This window comes from Scyliorhinus canicula, chromosome 23, assembly GCF_902713615.1.
Source record: "Scyliorhinus canicula chromosome 23, sScyCan1.1, whole genome shotgun sequence".
NCBI lineage: Eukaryota > Metazoa > Chordata > Chondrichthyes > Carcharhiniformes > Scyliorhinidae > Scyliorhinus > Scyliorhinus canicula.
Genome location: NC_052168.1, coordinates 15,151,814 through 15,172,295, shown reverse-complemented (window position 1 = coordinate 15,172,295; position 20,482 = coordinate 15,151,814). Strand labels below are relative to the sequence as shown.

Here is a 20,482-nt window from a genome sequence, read left to right as displayed (position 1 = left end):
CCTCTCTGCTCAGATCAGAAAATCTACCCTGCCACTCAAAATATTTGCCAAGCCTCTAAATTGGTAGCGATCCGACTACTTTACCCTGTGCATGTTCCCCCAGCCACTGCTTAAAATAAACCCAATGTGAATGTGATGACTGACATAGAACGCACAGAAATAGACCATTCAGCCCAACAGGTTTACGTTGGGATTCTTTACCACACAAACCACCTCTCACCCTCTTTACCTCATCCCATCAACGTTACCTCCTACTCCTTTCCGGCGCATCTATCTTCTATGCATCTATTTTAAATTTTTAAATGCACCATATTTTGAATGCACTTATTCTTTTCACCTCAAATACTCCTCGTGACCTCCCCACCTCAGATATTCCTCGTGAGCTCCACACTTCAAATACTCCTCGTGAGCTCCACGACCCAAATACACGTCGTGAGCTCCACACTTCAAATACTCCTCGTGAGCTCCACGACCCAAATACACGTCGTGAGCTCCACACTTCAAATAATCCTCGTGAGCTCCACACCTCAAATATTCCTCGTGAGCTCCACACCTCAAATATTCCTCGTGAGCTCCACACCACTAATACTCCTCGTGATCTCCACACCTCAAATATTCCTCGTGAGCTTCACACTTCAAATACTCCTCGTGAGCTCCACACCTCAAATATTCCTCGTGAGCTCCACACCACTAATACTCCTTGTGAGCTTCACACTTCAAATGCTCCTCGTGATCTCCACACCTCAAATATTCCTCGTGAGCTCCACACCACTAATACTCCTTGTGAGCTTCACACTTCAAATGCTCCTCGTGATCTCCACACCTCAAATACTCCTCGTGATCTCCATGACCCAAATACATGTCGTGATCTCCACACCTCAAGTACTCCTCGTGATCTCCACACCTCAAATATTCCTCGTGATCTCCGCACCTCAAATACTCCTCGTGATCTCCGCACCTCAAATATTCATTGTGACCTCCACACCTCAAATACTCCTCGTGATCGCCGCACCTCAAATATTCCTCGTGAGCTCCACATTTTCACCACTTGCTGTCCCTTCTTGTCTATTGGATTGTCCATGAATGTCTTATATTTATGACCCCCGAGCGTCACGGTGGCACAGTGGTTAGCATTGCTGCATACGGCGCTGAAGACCTGGGTTCGAATCCCGGCCCTGGGTCACTGTCTGTGAGGAGTTTGCACATTCTCCCCGTGTCTGCGTGGGTTTCAGCCCCACAACCCAAAAGATGTGCAGGGTAGGTGGATTGGCCACGTTAAATTGCCCCTTAATTGGAAAAAATAATTGGGTACTCTAAATTTTTTTTTTAAAATAAAATATTTATATCCCCCTCCTTCCCCACAACCAAGTGGAAATAGCTTCACATCTACGCTGTCAACCCCCTTTCATAATCTTTAATACCGCCAACAGGTCACCCTTCTGGGAAATGAACCAGTTCAATTGCGCCTGGCGGGTACGCTCTCAGTAAGTTAGTCTGGGTTTAGTCAGGGCCCAGTAACAGATCAAGGAAACGGGCCCGTTTTGGAATCCAGCCCAATGTTTCCTCTAAGCTGCGTCGGAGCGCAGTCCTGCAGCATTCCGGAAAGTACGATGCTGGGCCCAGAGTTGGAGAGCAGGGTCTCGGGTTAACATGTCACCTGATAGACAGCACCCCCAACACTGGAGCACTCCCTTCAGTACGGCACCGGAGTTGGGTTTTGTGGGGGGGTTTGCGACCTGAACCCTCAGCCGTCTGACTCAAAGGTGAGGGTACAGCCTGCTGTGCCAAAGCTAACTCAACCCCCAGGTAATAGTATCGCCACCCAGGAAGTTACTACGAAGCAACTCGAACCTTAGCTCAGCCTGACCCACCTTTTGGGGGGGGGGGGGGGGGAAAGAGGACATAACTGTTGCAAAGAACTTTCTAGAAGTTGATTCGCTGCATTGCAGCTCAGCACCAGCTTTCAAACGGACACAAAATGGACTCTTGAATCCATTACCTTTTGCTGCTATCAAGGTTTTCAAATCGTTTAGCGATAGCTCTGTAAAGTAAAATAAAGACATAAGTAATTAAACTCAGTGATATTTAGTTACAGAGGATAATTCGTGAGAGAAGAGCTGTGAGTGATTTTGTTTCAGTTTTAAAAGAGACATCTAAATAGGAACAAATTACACTTATGTAGCGCCTCTAAGGTATTGCTGATAATGTCGCTGAAAGCGCGTTTGGCGATCGGCCGGAGAATCCACGTTTACGCTGGAATCGGGGGCGCGCCGTGTTTGCTCTGCTCCAGCTCCTCAAAAATGGCGTACGCCATCAGGACGGCTCAGGGCATCACCTAATGCCCTCCCCGATGCTCCGCCCCCGATGGGCCGAGTCCCAGACGCCGTCGCTCGCCTGTGCTCGCAACGTTCGGGGACCTCGCCTTGCGGGCTGCAAACTGTGTCCAGCGGCGCCACAGTCAGGGAGGAGCCCTTCTGCTCACACGGGGGGAGCTTTAGCGGGGGCTGGGGGAACTGGTGGGGGAATGATCTGGGGGTGGCGAGGCTGGTTACAGGGGGCCAGTTTTTGGCAGGCCGGGTCCACGCGCAGCTGAAGCCATGTCGTACGCCGTGGCCACCGCCATGCTCGTGCGGGCCACTGACCCGGTCATTCTGCGGCCCTATCCATAGGTAAAGCTGGGGTCTTTACGCGGCGTGGCTGCTCGCCTCCCACCGGGTGGAGGATCGGTGCGGGGGTGGCGTCGACTTTCTGGTCGTAAGACCAGACGATCCTGTGGATACAGCCGCAGAATCGGAGAATCCAGCCCATAATGTCTAACAGCAATGTCTCAGCCAATCAGAATTGACTATGCAACCAATCAGCATCCTTTCCTCTTGTAGGATTAATTTTGTTTTTAAATTTGGTCTTGTTGCATTTGTCCTGATGAATCCAAGACGGAAAGCTTTGACAACATGTCTCTCAAGTCCTTTACTCCCTTTAACATTGTTGTAAACATGTCAAGGAGCCTCATCAAACAAAAATGAGTTGACAGTGAGCCACATGAGGTGATATTGGGAAATGGGACTTGATCGACAACATAGGTTTGTAAAAGTGTCTTAATTACGAGAGGAAATAGAGGGATGGAGAGGTTTAGGGAGGGAATTTCAGAGCTTGGGACTCAGGCAGTTAAACGCTATGGCCGCTAATGATGAAGAAGAAAGATTTAGATACATAACGGTTCAGAGAAAGCAGTACAAACAGTACTTTCTGATACACACAAGAAAGAGGGTCTGTGTTCTCAGAGTTAGGCACTTTGGGGATGAAGTGTATTCATATTTCTACCCCAAGGATGATGAATAGCTGCAGCCGCTATACTGGGGAGGGAAAAAAATGAAAATGGCTTATTGTCACGAGTAGGCTTCAATGAAGTTACTGTGAAAAGCCCCTAGTCGCCACATTCCGGCGCCTGTCCGGGGAGGCTGGTACGGGAATGGTTGAAGGCAGGAGATTGAACTCAATTCGCCAACAACAGAATGCTGTAACAAGTAGGGGCGATGTTTTGGAAGGATAAAGAAAGACTTGCATCTATCCAGCACCTCTCATGGCCTGCAGGATGTCTGGAAGTGCTCTGCAACCAATAATATATATATTTTTTATTTTAATTTTAGAGTTTTTTTTAAACATTTTTTTTTAAGAGTACCCAACAATTTTTTCAAATTAAGGGGCAATTTAGCATGGCCAATCTACCTATCCTGCACATCTTTGGGTTGTGGGGGTGAAACCCACGCAGACACGGGGAGAATGTGCAAACTCCACACGGACAGTGACCCAGGGCCGGGATTTGAACCCAGGTCCTCAGCGCCGTAGGCAGCAATGCTAACCACTGTGCCACCGTGCTGCCCTCTCTGCAACCAATAATAAAAACCAGCAAACCAATTTGAACACAGTGAGCTCCATAACTAGAAATGCAATTATGACCAGATAATCTGTTTTTGACTTATTGATTGAGGCTTAAATGTTGTCTAGAACACTGGGGATTATTCCTCCACTGTTCTTCAAAGTAATGCTATGGGATCTCTTATCCCTTATGCAGTTGCATTTTTAAAATATGGTTGCAGCCTTTTTTTTTTACAAATTCGGGGGGGCCAAAGGGACAAGGGGACGATTGGGGCCAAAGAGACCCAAAACCATTTCCTCCATTTTTGTCAGCAACAAACAAGGAAAGAGAAAATGGTGGGCCGTGAAGGTCGGCCGGCGTGAGTAGCGAAGATGGGTCGGCGTGGGTCGCGAAGGTTGGCCAGCATGGGTCGCGAAGGTTGGCCAGCATGGGTCGTGTGAAGGTCGGCCGGCGTGGGTCGTGTGAAGGTTGGCTGGCGTGGGTCGTGTGAAGGTCGGCCGGCGTGGGTCGTGTGAAGGTCGGCCGGTGTGGGTCGTGTGAAGGTTGGCCGGTGTGGGTCGCGAAGGTCGGCCGGCGTGGGTCGTGTGAAGGTCGGCCGGCGTGGGTCGTGTGAAGGTCGGCCGGTGTGGGTCGCGAAGGTTGGCCAGCATGGGTCGTGTAAAGGTCGGCCGGCGTGGGTCGTGTGAAGGTCGGCCGGCGTGGGTCGCGAAGGTCGGCCGGCGTGGGTCGTGTAAAGGTCGGCCGGCGTGGGTCGTGTGAAGGTCGGCCGGTGTGGGTCGCGAAGGTCGGCCGGCATGGGTCGCGAAGGTCGGCCGGCGTGGGTCGTGTAAAGGTCGGCCGGCGTGGGTCGCGAAGGTCGGCGGGCGTGGGTCGTGAAGGTTGGCCGGTGTGGATCGCGAAGGTCGGCCGGCGTGGGTCGCGAAGGTTGGCCGGCGTGGGTCGCGAAGGTCGGCCGGCGTGGGTCGTGTAAAGGTCGGCCGCCGTGGGTCATGTGAAGGTCGGCCGGCGTGGGTCGTGTGAAGGTCGGCCGGCGTGGGTCGCGAAGGCCGGCCGGCGTGGGTCGCGAACGTCGGCAGGCGTGGGTCGCGAACGTCGGCAGGCGTGGGTCGCGAAGGTCGGCTGGCGTGGGTCGGGAAGGTTGGCCGGCGTGGGTCGCGAAGGTCGGCCGGCGTGGGTCGTGAAGGTCGGCCGGTTGGTAAAAATGGGTCTCGGGAAAAAATGTTTGAAAAACACTGACCTATATGACCCATGGCCTGAAGTTCACAGTGGGCTGTTAGCGGTGTGAGCAGCTGCAAGGCTGCGTTGCAGGCTGCGGCAATGGTGCTCTGCGCCTGTCCCCCTCGGCCTCACAGCCCACCGCCTGGCAACCATCCTGCTACCCCACCCCCATCCCCCAGCCCCACCCCCCCCAGCCCGGGCAGTAGCCCCCCCCCCCCCCCCGGCCAGCGGCACAACTGTCAGCAAACTATGGCGGTTGGATACTTTCCGTACGCCCCTCTCTCTCCCTCAGCAGCCACGATGCCCATTTCACGATTTTTAAACGCGCCGTCGGGAAATCGGCCCATCGGAGGTGGAGAATCGCGGAGGCCCTGGATAATACCATGTAGCGCCCGCTAATGGCATGCAAATGGTGTTTACTGTACATGCATTCCGCACCGCATTGACGCCGCTGTCTAGGTGATGAAGAATTGCGATTTGGCCTCAAACCAACCGCGATTTTGCTGTCGGAACTGATTCTCCGCCCAATTGCGTTTCGCGAGTTTGGTTCAGCCAAGGGAGAATCCCGCCCCATATTTTCAGACAATAATACTGACCTGTTACGGAGGTTGATGCTGGCTGGATCTGGAAGTCAGACGATTCAGCCTGAAAATGTTTGTTGAGAGTTGACTTCACTAAATCCGTGGTCAGGTTTTTCATTTGTTTTTCCGTTACTCGAAAATCCATCCAGAAATATGGCACCAGGCTGCCTTCACTGTTGGAACAGAAGCTCATTTACGAGAGACTTGACTTCCGGGCAACATTTAATAGTAAATATCTAATCCTGTGGATTCCCTGCTCTGGGTGCAATGCCACTGAGGCATGAACATTTGAGGAAGATTTAATACCAACAACAACTTGGTATTCCGCTGTGCCATTCCGCTGACCTTTCCCTGTAACCCTGCACATTGTTTCAATTCAAATAATTATTGTGGTGAATGTAATATATATATATATATATGATAATTCACACTGTCTTTGTAAGCACAGTAGCGCTATCCTGCCACTAGGGGGAGTAGCTCTGGGAGTACTCAGGAACTTGTACTGGGCTCCACCCTTGGCTCCGCCCACGACTCCTCCCCCTAGTGCAGCTGTATAAATACCCTTGTCCAGAGTCAGCCTGAGTTCACTAAGAGTTCATCAACGGGTAACAGGCTGGCTCTGAAGTAAGTCGATTAAAGCCTAGATTCATATCGGAAACACGTGTCTGGTGAATTGATGGTTCCATCAATCATCTAACGCCCTCTTGAACTACTAGATTGAACCTGCCTCCCTCACACTTCCAGGCCGCACATTCCAGATCCCAACCAGTTGCTGTGTGTGTGGAAAGGTTTTTTCTCACATCACATTTGCTCCTCTTGGAAATCTCTTTAAATCTGTGTTCTCTCAGTTCTCGATCCTTTTGCGAGCGGGAACAGTTTCTCCCCCATCTCTTTCAAACCTCCTCTTAGCCTTCTTCTCTCCAAGGGGAAAAGTCTCAAACTCTCCAATCTATCCTCACAACTGAAGTTTCTCGTGCCTGGAACCATTCTTCAACTGAAGATATCCTCCCTCATTCTTGTGAACCTCTTCCGCCCCCTCTCTCCAATGCGTTCACGTCCTTCCTATAGTGCGGCGCTCAGAACTGTGCGCAATACTCCAGCTGAAGTCTAACTCGTGTCTCGTATATTTAACGGTTGGAAGATTAAAAAAATGTAAGAAACAAACATTTTCTTACCCAAAAGTGAAGACCTTCGATTTATTGTACTCCGAACTGATGTCTGAAGAGGTGAAAGCTTCTTTGACCTAAAAGAGAAACATTTCCGCCCAATTTAGCCAACTTCGTGTTGCAAGCCATCCCGATGTCAGCACTGACAGACCGGTCGGCAGTCACTCTCGACTAACTGACATGTGCCGGATAGATTGATAGCTAAGAGATTAAAATTGAAGCCTGTGATGAATGGTATCAGTAGCTGCTGTAACTGTACCTTACCTTTAATACATTGGCCCTTTAAGACCATTGGAACCCTGGGGGACCCCGCCTCTGGCTCCGCCCCCAGGAAACGGTATATAAGATGAGGCTCACTCGGCAGCATGTGGTGAGCACACTTCTCGGCTGCCGTTCAGTTCTCTGATGATTAAAGCCTTTGAATTACCAATCTTCTCTTCTGTGTCGTAATTGAGGGTATCTCAATTTAATCATCAGACGCATCAAGATGGACAGCGCTCTAAAGCCGGAGAAACTCAACCTGGACGCTCGGTCGCCGGAAGCCCCAGAAATTTTAAAATATTGCCTCCGGTGCTTTGAGGACTATCTTGACTCCTCAGTGACTGATGTCGATGGCGCTCGCAAGCTGAGATTACTACATGCCCGGGTGGGCCACCGACTCTTCTCTGTGATCGAGAACGCTACGACCTACGAAACTGCGGTCGAGATACTGAAGAAACGCTTCGTAAAGCCGATTAACGAGGTACACGCCAGACATTTGCTCTCAAACTGCAGCCAGCATTCCGGGGAAACTCTGGACGAATACGTGGAGAGACTCACTGCGCTCGCGAGGAACTGCAACCATAAAGCAGTGACGGCAGAAGCACACATGAACTTGCATATTCGCGATGCCTTTGTGTCCGGTATCAGGTCCTCGTACATCCGGCAGCGGCTCCTAGAAGACGGGGCAAAGGATCTCCAGGGCACGGTAACGCTCGCCTCTTCTCTAGAAACGGCCCACCGTAACCTCCGTACGTACTCCGCGGACCTTGCAAACCCCTCTTGATCCCCTCCAGACTCGGCCATGCTACAGGCCTGTGCCGCGCGGCGATCCGTTCACTCCGGGGGTTCCCCATGCTATTTCTGTGGGCAAGGCCAGCACCCACGTCAACGTTGCCCGGCCCGCTCCGCGATCTGCAACGACTGCGGGAAGAAAGGGCACTTCGCTAAAGTCTGCCTGGCTGGGCCCAAAGGCCACAAACAAAATCCTCACCGGGCCTAGAAATCAAGCTCCCGGCCTCACAGGCCCCACAACGCAGCCGCGCGGTAGCCAGACACGCCCACTTCTGACGCGTCATCGACCTCGTGCGAGTCATGGGAGCGGCCATCTTGGCGGCGGCCATCTACGAACCCCGACACGTGCGACCGACGGCGGCGGCCATTTTGTGACTCCAGGCGGCCATTTTGTGAGTTCGACTTAACCGAGGACTCTGACTACCTGCAACTAGGAGCGATCACGCTCGATCAATTGCGGCCAAAGCACCTGCGGAACTCAATGATGCGGGTTCAAGTCAACGGCCACGACACTCCCTGCCTATTCGACTCCGGGAGCACGGAGAGCTTTATCAATCCAGACACGGTAAGGCGCTGCTCTCTGCGCACCCACCCAGCCTCCCAAACTATCGCCCTTGCCTCTGGGTCCCATTTGGTACAAATCACGGGGTATTGTGTCGCTGACCTCGCAATTCAAGGCGCTGAATACACCCGTTTTAAACTCTACATCCTCCCTCACCTCTGCGCCCCCCCCTGCTGCTCGGTCTGGACTTTCAGTGCAGCCACCGGAGCCTGACACTGAAGTTCGGCGGACCCCTGCCCCCACTCACGGTATGCAGCCTGGCGACACTCGAAGTTGAGCAACCCCCCCTCTTCGCGAACCTCACTCCCGTAAGCCTGTCGCCACCAGGGGTCGCCGTACAGTACCCAAGACATGACTTTTATCAAGTCAGAGGTTCAGCGGCTACTAAAAGAGGGGGTCATAGAGGCCAGCAACAGCCCTTGGAGGGCTCAAGTATTGGTGGTCCGCTCCGGGGAAAAGCAACGAATGGTAGTGGATTATAGCCAGACCATAAACCGCTTTACGCAACTCGATGCTTATCCACTTCCCCGCATAGCGGAAATGGTGATTCAAATCGCCCAGTATCGGGTATTCTCCACGGTCGACCTAAAATCGGCCTATCATCAACTCCCTATCCGCTCAGAGGACCGCCCCTACACGGCTTTCGAAGCAGCCGGTCGGCTGTTTCACTTCCTCAGGGTCCCTTTTGGTGTCACAAACGGAGTCTCCGTTTTCCAGAGGGCGATGGATCAAATGGTGGACCAGTACGGCTTACGGGCTACCTTCCCGTACTTGGACAACGTCACCATCTGCAGCCATGACCAGCAGGACCACGACGCAAACCTGAGGAAGTTCCTCCAGACTGCCCGGGCCCTCAACCTCACTACAACAAAGAGAAATGCGTGTTCCACAGAACCCGGCTAGCCATCCTCGGCTACGTCGTGGAAAACGGGGTCTTAGGCCCAGACCCCGACCACATGCGTCCCCTTAAGGAACTCCCCCTCCCCCGTAGCCTCAAGACACTCAAACGGTGCTTGGGGCTTTTCTCCTATTACGCCCAGTGGGTCCCCAGATATGCGGACAAAGCCCGGCCACTCATTAAGACTACGGTTTTTCCCCTGATGGCTGAGGCCCAGTCGGCTTTCAACCGTATCAAGGCCGACATCATCAAGCAGTGGACGAAGCCATTCCCTTCCAAGTAGAAAGCGACGCGTCAGACGTCGCCCTGGCTGCTACCCTCAACCAGGCGGGCAGGCCAGTAGCGTTCTTCTCCCGAACCCTCACCGCCTCGGAAATTCGGCACTCTGCAGTCGAGAAGGAGGCACAAGCCATAGTGGAGGCCTTGCGGCACTGGAGGCACTACCTAGCCGGTAGGAGGTTCACCCTCATCACCGACCAACGGTCGGTCGCCTTTATGTTCGATAACGCACAACGGGGCAAAATAAAGAATGACAAAATTCTGAGGTGGAGGATAGAGCTCTCCACCTATACGTACGATATTAAACATCGCCCGGGGAAGCTGAACGAGCCCCCGGATGCCCTGTCCCGCGGCACGTGCGCCAACGCGCAAAAAGACCGCCTGAGAGCCATCCACGATGACCTCTGCCACCCGGGGGTCACCCGGCCTGCCCACTTCACCAAGTCCCGCAACCTACCCTACTCCACAGGGGAGGTCAAGGCCATGACTAAGGCATGCCAGATTTGTGCGGAATGCAAACCGCAATTCTATCGACCAGACAGGGCCCGCCTGATAAAGGCCTCTGGGCCCTTTGAGCGACTAAGTGTGGACTTCAAAGGGCCCCTCCCATCCACCAACCACAACATCTATTTCCTCACTGTGATCGATGAGTTCTCCCGCTTCCCTTTTGCTGTCCCCTGCCCCGATATGACCTCGGCCTCCGTGATCAAGGCACTGCACAGCATCTTCACACTATTTGGTTTCCCCGCTTATATCCACAGCGACCGGGGTACATCGTTCATGAGCGATGAGCTGCGTCGGTATCTGCTCAGCAAGGGCATCGCCTCGAGCAGAACGATGAGCTATAACCCGCGGGGAAACGGGCAAGTGGAGAGGGAGAACGCGACAGTTTGGAAGGCTGTCCTTCTAGCCCTACGGTCAAGGAGTCTCCCAATCGCCCGCTGGCAGGAGGTCCTACCCGATGCCCTGAACTCCATTAGGTCGCTCCTCTGTACGGCCACGAACGAGACCCCTCACAATCGTTTGTTTGCCTTCCCCAGGAAGTCCACCTCTGGGGTCTTGCTTCCACGTTGGCTGACGACTCCGGGACCAGTCCTGCTCCGGAGACAGATGAGGAGCCATAAAACAGATCCAATAGTCGAGAGGGTCCAACTGCTACATGCGAACCCTCAATACGCCAACGTCGAGCACCCCGACGGCAGGCAGGATACCGCCTCCCTGCGAGATCTGGCACCCGCTGGCTCTCCCACCAACCCCGCCAGCTTCCCCACTGACCCCGACAGCGCCCCCCTCCCATAGCGCCCCCTGCCCCCCAGCCGGCGCCGGCACCGATCACCCTAGTCACCCCGGATAACCCCCCCCCCGCTCCAAGGTGGGCAAAGGCTCAGTCAACCGTGCTCCCGGATATACCACCATCGAAACCGACCGTATCCACGGCACCACCACCGGAGCGGAGAAGGTCAGCACGGACGGTCAGACCACCCACAAGACTGAACTTATAACTCCACTTCACCCCCGACGGACAACGTGTTTTTTTTTAAACAGGGGGTGAATGTGATGAATGGTATCAGTAGCTGAACTGTACCTTACCTTTAATACATTGGCCCTTTAAGACCGGGCTTGGAACCCTGGGGGACTCCGCCTCTGCCTCCGCCCACAGGAAACGGTATATAAGATGAGGCTCACTCGGCAGCATGCGGTGAGCACACTTCTCGGCTGCTGTTCAGTTCTCTGATGATTAAAGCCTTTGAATTACCAATCTTCTCTCCTGTGTCGTAATTGAGGGTATCTCAAGACCAATGAGCTCCTGATAAATAATGGGATGTTTGGCAGGCCCTTGAGGGCCCAGGCATCATTTTATGTGGGCAGGAGGAGTGTTACACTGTCCGAAGATCCCAGGAAATTACGCAGACGATGTGCGTGAGTTCTTATTTTAATATCATTAACTGACTTGTACTCCTGGGAGACCAACTAGCCTAAACTCTGATTTATCAGATCAACGGACATTTTCCTTTTTAAAAAAAACTTAGAGCACCCAATTATTTTTTTCCCCTTTTAATGGGTGATTAGGTGTGGCCAATTCACCTACCCTGCACACATATGTTGGTTGTGGGGGTGAAACCCACGTAGAATGTGCATACTTCACCCGGAGAGTGAACCGGGGCCGGGATCGAACCCCGGTCCCCGGTCCCGTGAGGCAGCAGTGCTAACCACTGTGCCTGATACGGAACTCTTTGCATGTTCTTGCGATCTCATAATCTACCCCACCCCAACCCCATTCAGCCGACTTTGGCAGAAACAACAAAGTAACATTTCCCTTCAGCAGGTGGGTTTCGTCCAAGGCATAGAAAATAAAATGAAATGAAAATCGCTTATGGTCATGAGCAGGCTTCAATGAAGTTACTGTGAAAAGCCCCTAGTCGCCACATTCCGGCGCCTGTTCGGGGGAGGCTGGTACGGGAATAACCAAAGCAACAAATTTAAAAAATAATCTCACCTGTGCTCCGATATCCGTCATCCCAGATTCAAACGCATCAGATGCTTTGTCGCCGTAATCGCTGTTAAAATCTTTGTTCAATATGTGCAGGTTACCTACGAAACTCATCGGATATTTAGGCGCGTCGATTTTAGGCTTTTCAACTGAGAGGGAGATTAAAGAGAAAGCTTTTGTTAGGATTGCGTCGTTCGTGGCCAGATGTCCTAGTGAATCAACATGCCCACCATGTTGATGACTTCAATGTTTTGCCAAGTGTGATGCCACACCCGGTCAAATGGTGCCTCGATGTCACCTCACCTCTTTTGTCCAAATTTCTGTTGACGCCAGGAGCCCAGTGACTCTGGTGAAAACCAGACTGCGAACTGGTGAGCAGGTTATTGCTAAGTGCCAGCTGATGGTGCTCACAATGACACCTTCCATCACTTTGCTGATGGTCGTGAGTAGACTGATAGGGTCGGGCAGTTATTGGCCAGTTAGAATTTTGTGGGCAGGACATACTTAGTCAATTGTCCACATTGCCAGGGAGATAGACTCATAGAATCCCTACAGTGCAGAAGGAGGCCATTTGGCCCATTGAGTCTGTACCGCCCCTCCGAAAGAACACCCTATCCAGGACCAAAGCCCCACCCTATCTCCGTAACCCCACCTAACCTTTTGGACACTGAGGGGCAATTTAGCATGGCCGATCCTCCTAACCTGCACATCTTTGGACTGTGGGAGGAAACCGGAGCACCCGGAGGAATCTATAATCTTTTATTATTGTGACAAGTAGGCTTACATTAACAGTGCAATGAAGTCACTGTGAAAAAGCCCTGGTCGCCACACTTCAGCGCCTGTTCGGGTACACTGAGGGAGAATTCAGAATGTCCAATTCACCTCACAAGCCCGTATTTCGGGACTTGTGGGAGGAAACCGGAGCACCCGGAGGAAACCCACGCAGACACGGGGAGAACGTGCAGACTCCACACAGACAGTGACCCCAGCCGGGAATTGAACCTGGAACGCTGGCACTGTGAGGAAACAGTGCTAACCACTGTGCAATCATACCGCCTGATGCCAGTTGTTATGAGAGCAGCGTTTTCAGAACCCCAAAATGTATCATGGAATTCAACCAACCTCTCCCTTTAATGTATTGTTGCTTTTGAAGCACATGGCATGTTCTCCAGGTGTGGTATTACAATTATGGACACGTGTGTTTTTAAACACAAAACAATGTTTATTCCATGAATTCAACTTAACCTTCTTAAATAAACATTGGATCCCTTAACACCCCTTACTTAAAATAATACAACACTAAATAATTCCTCAAAATGTTCCTTCAAACCTCCAAAAGACTTAACACCTTTAAACAGAAATACATCAGGTTAAAGACATTACTATTATGAGTTTAAATCACCCAAATGATTCAGAGATAGTCTTTCCTGGCAGAGATCACAGCAGATCCAGCTCACTGCAAACACAGACACACCCCAGCTCTTTTCTCAAAACTGGCTTTCTCCTTTCAAAACAGCTCACAGCAAACCAGCCAGGCACTTTTCAGCTGCTCTCTCTCAAACTGAAACTAAAAACAGAAAAGGCAGAAGTGATCTCAGCTCAGCTCCCCCCTCTGACATCACTTCAGTCAAATGAGCTGCCTCATTTCTTAAAGGTACTCTCACATGACACAGTGTTGCAGCTATACTGGAACAGTTTGGCTAGGGACAGGCCAGCTCTCGAGCCTTGCCACAGGCCAATGTCCCCACATGCATTCTCTTGCGATATAAATTCTCAACGGGCTTAGGGTGGAATTTTCTCAAAAATAGGCTGTGGGTGGGAAAAACGGCGAGAATGCCGGCAGTCACAGATACAGTTTTCTCTGCCATATTACTTGGTTCACAGGGGAAAAAATATGAAGGGGCTGGTACCACGATCGGCAACATATTTTAATCGTAACGGAAAACTCCGCCAGCAACAATCGCATTTTAGGACTCTGGTGGGATTTCCCGCTCATGCCGCAGATCCTGATCCTGAAAACGGAAGCACAAAATCCCCCCTTTAAAATGATGACATATTTGAGGGGAAATTTGATGGAAGACTTTAACAATTTGACGGGGGTGGGTGGGGGTGGGGTTTGATGGAGTAGATGGGGAGGAAATGTTTCTAGTCGCAGGAGCACTCAGAACTGGAGGACACAAATCTACTTCCAATCACTTATTTCTTTTTATCCTTCTCCAATATTCTCTAACTAATGTTAGGGGCTATGTATAATTTTTAAGTTCAATATATATTTGCGTGTCAAGTATGGTTAAAAAGGGTTTCAGTTTCATGTAGCCCTTGGTGCCTGGAAGTCTGGGTGGACCAATGGCTGAAAGGTCATTCCTTTGGGTTTGTTTATTGTCATGTGAGTGTTCCTTTAAGAAAGGTTTTGTTTTACCACATGGCTTGTAGCAGGGTTTCAGTGATGTCATTTATGGGTGGAGCTGGGCTGTGGCTGCCAGGTGAGACGGGGCTTAGTTCTTTTGGTTTCAGCTTCAGTTGGTTGGTTTGGACTGCAGGAGAAGAAGCAGTGTTGGAAAGCACCGTGTTAAGCTGCAGGAAGTTTCCCCTGTTTTATTTTAAAGCTGTTCCAGTGAACTGAAAGCACATTGGACGTGGCAAACTGCCTTGGTAACCTTAAAGCTAGAGTGGCTTTCCTGAGGGACTTTTGAATCTGCTGGTTGGAACCTGGATCAGAATCACAGGGGAAGGACCAGTCCCATTCAAGTGAGAATACAGTGTGCTGGGCCACGCCCTTGAAAAGGGTTTTTGGTTTAATTGGATTTTGTTATTGAATTGGAACAGCTAAGGGGAATTCATTAAGAGTTATATTCATAGAGTACTGTAGCTGTTGTACTTTTTTCATGTTTGTAATTGATAACAAGTTCTTGCTAAGTGGTTTATATATGTTAACTACATTCTCATTATAAACTTTGTTTTGATAAAAGTGCCCAGGAAGTTTGATGAATCACAGCAGAAGTGAAGGCTCTTGTGCCCATCCTAGCCAAATTCCACATAAAGGTTATAGGTCAGGTGAGCTACATAATACATTTTGAAGTTTCTAAGCCCTGGCCCATAAGATTATGCATATATAAATATACATTTTAATGAGGTTTTGCAACCCCTGAAGTTAAAGAGTTAAAGGGTGGATAGAAGTTTAGTGATTTTGGGAAAGAAAAACACAAAGGAGAAGAAACTGGGCAGTTAATAATAATCGCTTATTGTCACAAGTAGGCTTCAGTGAAGTTACTGTGAAAAGCCCCTAGTCGCCACATTCCAGCGCCTGTTCGGGGAGGCCGGTACGGTAATTGAACCCGCGCTGCTGGCCTTGTTCTGCATTACAAGTCAGCTGTTTAGCCCACTGTCGCTCTCTGACATAAATAATACTACATGGCTGCTGGGAGAATGAGTTTAGGGTACTCATATTAGCTCTGTAGTTGAAGCAATGGCGAGTTTAATGTGCCGTTTTAGGTGCATTTGGGAGAGAAACAAGTTGGGTGAGTAGCACCAAAAATCCACCAGCAGAAAATCATTTGCACATGTTCCAGTCCCAAGCAAGGAGCAATTGTGTCAAGCTAGTGGTAACTCTTCACTGCTTTATGCATCTGCAAAGGAATTGCTGGGTAAAGGAAACTTGGGAGATTCAATCATCCTCTTGTGTTTCTTTTGAGATCTTTCCAACCTTCTGCCCTGTATAATATAATTTATTATTCTTGTTTAATAAATATTTTATTATTTATGCTAAAAGTTCATCAGCAGACTCCTGTGAATTTGTTCAGTAACTTTCCTCCACGGTTCCTAAAAACAATATAGGATCTATCAAGCCAGTTTTCTCTCTGGGATCTGACTTGTCCAATGGTAACATCAGGTGGAATCATGGTACTAATAACTAAAATGGAGAATACTTACAATTGTTTAAATGCTCCCATGATTTTTGAAGGAATAATCAAGCAATAGTCTATTGGTGTACTGCACATTAATCTTCAATTCCTGGAGACTCAAGAGCAATCCTGGAGTGATTCAGGAGTCACCAGTTTCAGGATAGGAGAGGGAGGAAGGGTTGAAACAAAAGGGGGGATAAATGGGAATAAAGGCTCAGAATATCCTAATGGTCAAGGATCTTCAGTGTTGAGTAGTTTATCCACATGAACTCTACTAGACCATTCAGTATATATTCCCATTCAGCTCAACTTGTCTATGTTGGTGTTTACACTTGATATGAACATCCTCCTCCACTTATTCAGCAAGCCCCATCACTATATCGTTCCATTCATAGAATATATGAGTGCCGAAGGAGGCCATTCAACCCATCTGGTCTGCACCGGCTCTTGGAACGAGCACCCCACCTAAGCCCACACCTCCACCCCATCCCCATAACCCAGTAACCCCACCCAACCTTTTTGGACACTAAGGGAAATTTAGCACGGCCAATCCACCTAACCTGCACGTCTTTGGACTGTGGGAGGAAACCGGAGCATCCGGAGGAAACCCATGCAGACACGGGGAGAACGTGCAGGCTCCGCACAGACAGTGACCCAAGCCGGGAACCGAACCGGGGACCCAAGAGCTGTGAAGCAACTGTGCTAGCCACTGTGTGACTGTGCCTCCTTTCTCCTCATCTATTTATCTGGTATCTCCTTAAATACATCAATACTATTTGCCTCAACTCAATTCAAAACAGATTCCTGAACGATAAGGAATGGGAAATGGACAGGAACATGGCGTTGAGGCCAAGATCAGATCATGATCCTACTGAATGGCGCAGCAGACTTGAGGGGCAGAATGGCCCATTGATACTTCTAGTTCATATTAACTAGGCCCTGTGGTAGGCGACACGGAGGCACAGCGGTTAGCACTGCTGCCACATGGCGGTGAGGACCCAGTTTCAATCCCGGCTCTGACTCACTGTCCGTGTGGAGTTTGCACATTCTCCCCGTGTCTGCGTGGGTTTCACCCCCACAACACAAAGATGTGCAGGGTAGGTGGATTGGCCAGGCTAAACTGCTCCTTAATTGGATAAAAATAATTGGGTATTTTAAATTTATTAAAAAAACTAGGTCCTGTGGTAACTAGTTCCGGAAGTTTCTCCTGAAATACCCAGTGGATTTATTAGTGATCATCATATTTATGTCTTTTAACTCTGGACTCGGCCACAAATGGAAGCGTTCCCATATCTACCCTATTAAAATCTTTCATGACCCTGAAGATCTCTAAGAGGTCACTCCCCAATCTTCTCTTCTCCAGACAATTTAGTCCCAGTCTGTTCAATCTTTCCTGATAGATATAACCTCTGCTTTCCGCTGTCACTACATTATTTTTATAAATAATAAGCTTGTATACCTTTATATTATGGAGACCAGAACTGTTTGAAGAACCTGGGGTGGGATTCTCCAATAATGGGGCTATGTCCCCTCTGCAGCGTCAAAATGCGGGCGTTTCACTCTGCACTTCCAGTCGGGGGTCCGCACAAGCGCATGGTGGCGGCCTTTGGCGGCCGCCCTGTGCGACATGGCGGACTCGCACCGCGGGCCCCCGATCGCTAGCCTGGCTGTCCGCTGAGGATTCTCCCCCCCCCCCCCCCCCCCGCCCCCCACCAGGGCAACCGCAGACTGGCTCCGCAGCCGCCACTGGCCGTTCCCGACAGGCAAAACGTGGTCAGAACCACACAGTCGGGAACTCGGCTAGTTTTTGGCGGAGAATTGCCACGGGGGCCTGTGTCAATGGCCTCCTACTCGCGGCGCGTAGTCCGCGCGGGCGTGATTCACGGCGATTCTCCAGGGACTGGTGCCACCTGGTGGACCAATTCAGCGACTTTGGAGGGGCTCGCACCGAGGCCACGTGGAACACAATCGATTCCAATGACAAACGGTGCGGGATTCGCAGGGTCCGTGATTGACACTCGGGAGGCTGACAAGCTGCAGCCGCACATACACAATACACTCCCCACACATACTCATCCCAGCCAACAAGATGGAGCTCTGATGGGTCGGCCAGAGGGCACCTAGGGGGGTGGCCTTTGGTGAGACCCATACGACCTGTGGCACCAAGTTCACAGCGGGCTGTCAGCGGTGTGCGCAGCTGAATGGCTGCCTTTCCGGCCGTGGCAATAGTATTCCGTGCCCATCCACCCCAACCCCACAGCCCACCTCCTGGCCACCCCCTGCTACCTCCCCCCGGCCCTGGCAGAAGCCCCCCGGCCAGCGGCACAACTGTCATCAAACGATGGTGATGTTGGGCACTTTCCGTACCCCCTCTCTCTCCCTCAGGAGCCACGGCACCAGTTTCACGATTTTCAAAAGCACAAGTGAACCTCGCTGTCGGGAGTTCGCCCCTGGTGGAGGCGGAGAATCACGGAGGTCCCGGAAAATACCGGGTCAGGCCCGCTAATGATATGCGGAGTGGATTGCATTGACGCTGTTGTCGAGGCACCGGAGAATCACAATTCAGCGTGAAACACGCCCGCCATGATTTCAACGTCAAAACCGATTCTCTGCCCAATCGCGTTTCCCGATTCTGGGGTCAGCCGACGGGGAATCCCAACCCTGGAGATTCTACCATACGGCCCTTTCGAAGGGTCGGTGCAGACTCAATGGGCCGAATGGCCTCCTTCTGCACACAGAACATACAGTGCAGAAGGAGGCCATTCGGTCCATCGAGTCTGCACCGACCCACTTGAGCCCTCACCTCCACCCTATCCCCGTAACCCAATAACCCCTCCTAACCTTTTTGGACACTAAGGGGCAGTTTAGCCTGGCCAATCCACCTAACCTGCACGTCTTTAGACTGTGGGAGGAAACCGGAGCAGCCGGAGGAAACCCACGCAGATGGGTTTCACAAACCCTATGCACTGTAGAGATTCTCTGGCTTCCCCCCCCTTGTCTAATGGACAACGATCGAGCAGCTGGGAGTAATTACGACAAGCCACTTTGTTATCTTGCTGCCGATTGGTTGCATAGTCTCTTTTGCTTGTTGGTTACCAGAGCGATGCAAGTCCGAATGGGCTCTTTTGATTTACTTAAGGTGAGTGTAATCTGTGCTCAGTCACTCACACCTGCTCTCTACACCCAAAGGGATAACAGTGGCTGTTTACTGCACCGCTGTCTACCCTAACAGCATTACAAACAAAGCGCATTGACATCAAAAACAAGTAACACAACATCAGCATCTCTAGCATTTATCGAGAGTCAGAGTGAAAATATTTATTGACCGTAACTGAAATAAACTTATCTAGTATCTTAGGGGAACTAAGCATGTTATAATTTCATCTCTCTAATGTTGCCTCTACCCCAGTTCACTGCAGATTCGACGATCCAAACGCACTCCTGGTCGACTTCCTGCATTGTGCCCTTGGCTGGAATCATAGAATCCCTACAGTGCCGAAAGAGGCCATTCAGCCCATCGAGTCGGCACCGTCCCTTCGAAAGATCACACCCCCTACGGCCAATCAATCCCCCACCCTATCCCTGTAAACCCCCCCCCCCCCCCCCCCCCCCCCCACCTTTTGGACACTAAGGGGCACTTTTAGCGTGGTCAATCCACTTAGACTCACATCTTTGGACATGAGGAGGGGCAGCACGGTGGCACAGTGGTTAGCATTGCTGCCTACGGCGCTGAGGACCCAGGTTCGAATCCCGGCCCTGGGTCACTGTCCGTGTGGAGTTTGCACATTCTCCCCGTGTCTGCGTGGGTTTCGCCCCCACAACCCAGAAGATGTGCAGGGTAGGTGGATTGGCCACGCTAAATTGCCCCTTAATTGGAAAAAATAATTGGGTACTCTAAATTTATAAAAAAATGAATAAAAATCTTTGGACATGAGGGAGGAAACCGGAGCACCCGGAGGAAACCCACACAGACACGGGGAGAATGTGCAAACTCCCCACTGACAGGAACCCGAGGTCGAAGTGAACCGTAAATGGTCTGTATGATCGAAGTTTGATGAGGCAGCAGTGCTAACCACTGTGCCACCGTGCTGGCTAACTTGAGATCATCCGACCTCTGCTGCCCACGTCCGAACCTGTGCATCAAGCCACGTGCAGGCATCTCCCCAGTCTTCGCAGGCTGACATTGGCTCAAGGTCCGGCATATGCCTTGATTTTAAAGCTCTCATCCTTGTGATCACATCCCTCCCCTCCCTATCTCTGTCATCTCCTCCAGCACCACAACCTGCTGAGATATGGGTGCCCCTTCAATTCTGGCCTCCTCAGCATCCCCCATTTTAATCGCCTGACTATTGTAGGCTCTGCCTTTGGCCCAAGACCCAGAGCACTGGAATTCCCTTCCTAAACCTCTCAGCCTCTCTTCCACACTTTTCTCCTGTAAAATAATCCATCAAATGA

General features: G+C 50.9%; 1 protein-coding gene across 1 annotated transcript in view; it reads right to left on the bottom strand.

The window, feature by feature from the left end:
- LOC119956568 (transmembrane protease serine 6) overlaps positions 1-20,482 on the bottom strand; it is an 81,373-nt gene that overhangs the window by 36,970 nt on the left and 23,921 nt on the right. The window contains exons 3-6 of the mRNA XM_038783872.1: positions 12,132-12,274; positions 6,852-6,919; positions 5,692-5,849; positions 2,000-2,041 (exon numbers count right to left, since the gene is read on the bottom strand). Of these exons, the coding sequence (XP_038639800.1) occupies positions 2,000-2,041; positions 5,692-5,849; positions 6,852-6,919; positions 12,132-12,274 (411 nt within the window). The remainder of the gene's footprint in view (positions 1-1,999; positions 2,042-5,691; positions 5,850-6,851; positions 6,920-12,131; positions 12,275-20,482) is intronic.